The 5,298-nt window shown below is 38.4% G+C and overlaps 1 protein-coding gene across 1 annotated transcript; it reads right to left on the bottom strand.

Moving 5' to 3' along the window:
* Nucleotides 1-380: 380 nt before the first annotated feature.
* Nucleotides 381-5,144, bottom strand: LOC137871588 (C-C chemokine receptor type 1-like). The gene is made up of 3 exons (XM_068709457.1): nucleotides 5,103-5,144; nucleotides 4,712-4,915; nucleotides 381-2,356 (listed from the first exon to the last, which is right to left on the bottom strand). Exons 2-3 carry the CDS (start codon nucleotides 4,891-4,893, stop codon nucleotides 1,501-1,503), a joined length of 1,038 nt encoding a protein of 345 aa, XP_068565558.1. The 5' UTR covers nucleotides 4,894-4,915; nucleotides 5,103-5,144; the 3' UTR covers nucleotides 381-1,500.
* Between the last annotated feature and the right edge of the window lie 154 nt (nucleotides 5,145-5,298).

The following is a 5,298-nucleotide window of genomic DNA, read 5'->3' on the forward strand; positions in this document are numbered from 1 at the left end:
GACACAAAGTACAGCTGAGGCTGATGGGAATGTAGTTTTGCTGGTTTAAATTCATGAACCTAAGTATTACACTTAGAACTACAAACTAATGAAATGTTTTCATGAGGTGGAGGCTGAAATATCAGAGACATATTGGACAAATTAAACAGAAACTATCTGCTCCACGTAAATGTCTAAACTGAGCCTTTACAACTGAAAACATTGTTAGCAGGTAGTTTGTTGCAAATAAATTTAGCAATATGTCAATGACTCAAGCCTCGGTTATATGAGGGGAACCTGTCCACATCAGTATTGCAACCTCCTCTTCTCTTTTCTACTCCAGCACTCATAAGTCTTCTCAAGAAACAAGTTAAAGGGATGCAAAAAACAGAAACACGTAGTCCATTGTTCCAAAGGTTTGATTTAATCACGCAGCTTAGATTTACACAAGCTAATGCAAAAGCCAACTCAAAGTAAAAACAACTAACCATTAAACCATTTTTTTTATGCATCTTTCTTTTCCATTTAAAATGTGCTTCATATACACCAGAACTTGAATAGACAAGATACATGACATTACATCATAATCAACTGTATTTTTTACATCTTTCAAAAACTGTTTGACAAAGGACATGATTGATTACAAACACTTCTAAAAAAAAATTAAAAACATTTGATTAAAACATGGACAAAATCAGAACAATTATAGTCACAAGCAGTAATTTGCAAGTTCAAGGCCAAGTGGAAAATGACTGAACGAGAGTGCACACTTGGATAGTTACATTACTTTACTTTCTTAACTGATAACCTCTATTGGCATTTTCCCACTGTAGGGTCCAAGACAAAATTCAGGAACATTCTAAAGTTGGTGACTATGTATCTTTATAGTTATATCTAACTCACTTTTGTACTGTGAAATCCTAATGTGAAAAGCTATTAAGTGTTGATGTTATTTTTTTTGCATGAATGGTAAATTTATTTTGTATGTCTTTCTGTAGTTTTCACGGAGGGAAATAAACCGCATGCATCAGTTTGAGACTCGCTGCGTCTTTCGGCTGTGGTATGAGGGCACGTTGTATTTAAAGCTTCACTAATCAACCTCTGACCTCTAGAGGTCCGAAAGTCACCAAAAACTATTTGTAAATGAACTACTGCAATAAAAAAAAAGCCAAAAGATCAAGGCTTGTAAATCAGCGTCATGTTGAACAGTTCAGGGAAAGAAACATTTTATAATAATTCCCCAAGTTTTCAAAAGGCAAAATGATTTGTATATACCAAGCAAGAGTGCCGTGTTTTTCTGTAGGGAAACATCTTTTCCAGTATAGCTCAGCTTTCCTCTGTAGTCTACATTCATCATTTATATCCTGATGTCAAATGAAGAGGTGACATGAGCTTTAAGAACGGTGAAATTAGCAACATTATGAAAGTGGCCTAGGCTTAGGTATTGGAATGTACCTGTATGTTTTTAACCAATGGTTTGTTGAACACATGGCAGTCCTAAAAAACAAAGGCCTTCCCATTCTAGAGCTCGTTTCGTGTACTTTTTGTAGACATGTTGGTTCTGCTTTGTTGACTGACAGCAATATCCTTCTTTAACCCCGGGAAATGTTTCACCAGCAACTGTCTGAAATAGTTCTGGAACTTTTTCCCAACAAATGTGTAGAAGATGGGACTGATGCAAAAGTAAGTGTAGGCCATTATACGAGTGACTTCAAGAGCATAAGCCGCGTTCTTCTTTCCCTCACAGGTAGTGGCTTTGTCATACATTAGCATTACAATGTTGAATGGGGTCCAGCACATAAAAAATAGCAAGACAATGATAAATATCAACCTGACTGTCTTAAACTTGGTAGTTATCTTGGATGACATGACAGTGATAGCAATCCTAACATAGCAGTAGATGATAACAACAAGAGGAAAGACCAAGAAAAGGATAAGCTGAAGGTAAAATCCAAAGTTTCTCAGCAGCTTAGTATTAATAGAAGGTATTTCACCAGGGAACTCCTGACAGTACGTTGTGTTCTCCATATATTTAAAAGTGGTGTGTAGAATCATTGGCCTGATGCATGCCAGGCCACTGACCAGCCACACCACAGTGCAGGAGACTGCCGCATAACTTTGACTCCTCAATCGCGACGCGCCCAAGGAGTACACAACTGCGAGGTGTCGGTCGAAGGTCAAAAGGGCTAGAAAGAGGACAGAGCTGTAGAAGCCCAGATAGTAGACGCCGCCAACAATTTTGCACATGACCTTGCCGAAGACCCAGTAGGAGAGCTGCAAGTAGACTCCCGTGAAGGGCAGACTGCTCATGAAGATCAAGGAGGACACCACCAGGTTCAGCAGCAAGATGTTGGTCACAGTGGTCAGCTTTTCAAACCTATAGGAGGTGGTCATTTCAGCAGTTAGATGGAAAAAAAGACTAAATGGTCAACCCAAACAGTTTAAGATACAGCCACATTGATACAAAACTCTGAATCTGAAGAAATGTTGAGCGGAATTGGTAAAAACGCATCGATGAACAGATACAGACAGAAGTAGCCCACTTGAGCTTCATTGTATGCATCATCTGTACGTATGAGCTAACAGAGAGAGAGAGTGATCGAATCACAGCTGAATCGGTTCAGATCAAAGCAGTGCTGTATCAAATCGTATTAAACTGTAACATGGTCAACTGAAAGATTTGTGTGTGTATTGTATCGCAGACCATGTATCAAGATACACATTCAATTGTCTTGAGAGGAAGAAAAAGATACACACCCCTAGTGGTTTCTTGGGTACTTTAGAAATTCGCCAAAGTAACAAATGGCCAGGATGAAATGGTCAAAAACATTTGAATATTTATAGCTATTTTGGGTCCCATTTCCTTTAAAATGCATGGACATTATTTATGTTGGTCACAGGTGAGCTCACCTGTATTCATAGATGAGCTGTGTCACAAAGTAGAATTAGGAATTAAGATAAAACTGGTAAAACTTGCTCAGTCTACATCTTGCTTTCAGCAAATTCAGCTTTCCCCTGCCTTTGATTTTTATTTTTTTTTATTTATTTATTTATTTTTTGGGGCGGGGGTTGTTAGATGGGTAGCACTGGTTTAAACTAGAACAGTGTTGTTTTTACTCTATCACTAGGAGTCCCCAGGGATTTAAATCCCAACTAACTTCAAGTGTGAATTATCATTACAAGTCTCCATATTTTTTAGCCCTAAGGAACATAATCACACATAATTAATACTGCAAATCTAAAAATCTGAGATGGAAGCAAAAAAACAGAAACACGAATAACACATCCCCACTTTTCGTGAATCATAACCGTAATTATCAGAGGTTAATGCATCAAGAATAATATCCATTGAACATAATTTCAGTCATGCCTTTGGTTAAAAAGGCAGAACTTTTGTTGATTTTTGTAAAATGAGGCCAGTTTTCACTCATTATTTTTGATGAATGGTAACTCAGAAATCCCCCTGTCAGCATGCAGCTGACATAGCATCTCTCCAACCCTCCATAATATACTGCAGTAAATACTCTTTCAGTCTGCGGCCCAGGAAGACATTGCTGAGCTCATCTCTGACATTGTCATTTGTGTTTCCATGACCACTGGATGTATTTGTGTGTTCACAGAGGTAGAGAGCTGTGCTGGAGACCAAGTTGGAAAGAGAATAGTTGGCAGACAGTGTCAGAGTGGAGGTAAATAGGGTGCTTACAGAGAGAAACTTTACTTACTGCAGAAGCATGTATTCCTCTCTTTCTAGATACAAGAATAAAAAACTCCCTGTATGAATTTGCTTTGGATAAAAGCGTCTGCTAAAAGTAAAAATGACTGTGATGTAATGTAATGAATTCATCTTATACTCTCCCAGTGTCTTTTTTCTGACAACCTGATGACATCTCCAGTCGTATCCTCCGGTGCCCCAAATGGTCTAGAACTAAAGCCTGTCCTAGAATGGCTCCGTCCATTCTGGTTCCCAAATGTCCAAATCAATAATGGACTCAAATATTTTGAACGATTTTTATGGCTGGAGGAGATGACAATACGGATACAATTGTCTGTATTTGAATGTCACGTTGCTATTCTCTCTACCCCATGTATGAGAGTACACCATGCATCCAAAATAGAGCCTAATTGGCATTCAACATACAGAAACATAGAAAAAGATGTAGAAAATGTATTGTTCTCATCAATAAAAAAACAAAGTACAATTTTAAATTCAAATTATAATCCTTTATCAGATTTGTATAATATCAAACCTCCATTCAGGTTATTTATTTATTATAGTTGTTTTCATTGGATTTACATTGCCTTCACGAGCATGATAAACGATGCAGCATCAAAAATCCAATGTTACTGTTTGTAATCTGTCCCAAAATTGTTTCAGGGCTGGATTAAGTAACTGCTAATATGAACCAAATATGTCCTGCTGCTGCCTCACATGCATTAAACGTATTCAATTGGTCAAACATTGGGTGGCTTTTATTGTGAAGCAGCCACATGAAACACAATGCATTCATTGCCAAGGTTTTTTTTGCTGACTGCAATCAAAAATGTGTCTACAAAACATTTGGCATTTCTTTTTTTGCAAGTGAGTAATGTAACAAGACGGCACAAACCACAGTTAGCTACCTCTAACCGCTTTTAAATGGCAAAAACAAACCACCATTTACTTGTGACGTATTCTTTTACAAATTTCTTCTGAAGTACGTTCTCAGTGTTTGAATTGACTTGGTCCACTCACCGATGGATGATGAGCAGGACCAGCCCATTGCCTAAGACACTGAAGAGAAACATGAAGTAGAAGAGGATGGATAGCTGTGCTCCCAGATAGTTCACACGATCCAAACGACATGGTGGGACTGCTGTCTGTTCATCGCTCTCATTACTGTAGTCATAATCATATGTTGTAGGTTCCACCTCCATCTCAAATGTTGGTGAGAAAAACCTGTCAGAAACAAAAATGCAGTCTTAAAAATTCACAGCAAGATGCAATCAGTATGGATTTGAAAAGATGAAATGGTCAATCCTTTAGGAAGAGCAGAGCTAGAAAATAATGCTGTTATTACCTGGAAGAAACACAGGAAATAAAAGCAAACATTAAAGGGAATGAGGACCAAGCTGAGCTGACTTACCGTCTGGCCAGAAGAGAAGCTTCTGCTTGTTCTTTGACTCTAAGGGCCACAGCTGTCTGACTCACAGTGAGTTCAAGTCACTCCATGATAAGTCAGCCAGATAGGGGAAGGAAGTATCACAGATGTGTGTGTGTGTGTGTGTGTGTGTGTGTGTGTGTGTGTGTGTGTGTGTGTGTGTGTGTGTGTAAGGGGGAGG

Source organism: Cebidichthys violaceus, unplaced genomic scaffold (assembly GCF_023349555.1).
Source record: "Cebidichthys violaceus isolate CVI_PGR_0920_01 unplaced genomic scaffold, fCebVio1.0.p SCAF_15, whole genome shotgun sequence".
Classification (NCBI taxonomy): domain Eukaryota; kingdom Metazoa; phylum Chordata; class Actinopteri; order Perciformes; family Stichaeidae; genus Cebidichthys; species Cebidichthys violaceus.

Bases quoted from the DNA above. Each gene is read 5' to 3' on its own strand.
- LOC137871588 (XM_068709457.1), bottom strand. From the start codon at position 4,893: ATGGAGGTGGAACCTACAACATATGATTATGACTACAGTAATGAGAGC. The intron at 2,357-4,711 runs GTGAGTGGACCA...CACCTCCTATAG, and splicing joins GTCCTGCTCATCATCCATCG to GTTTGAAAAGCTGACCACTG.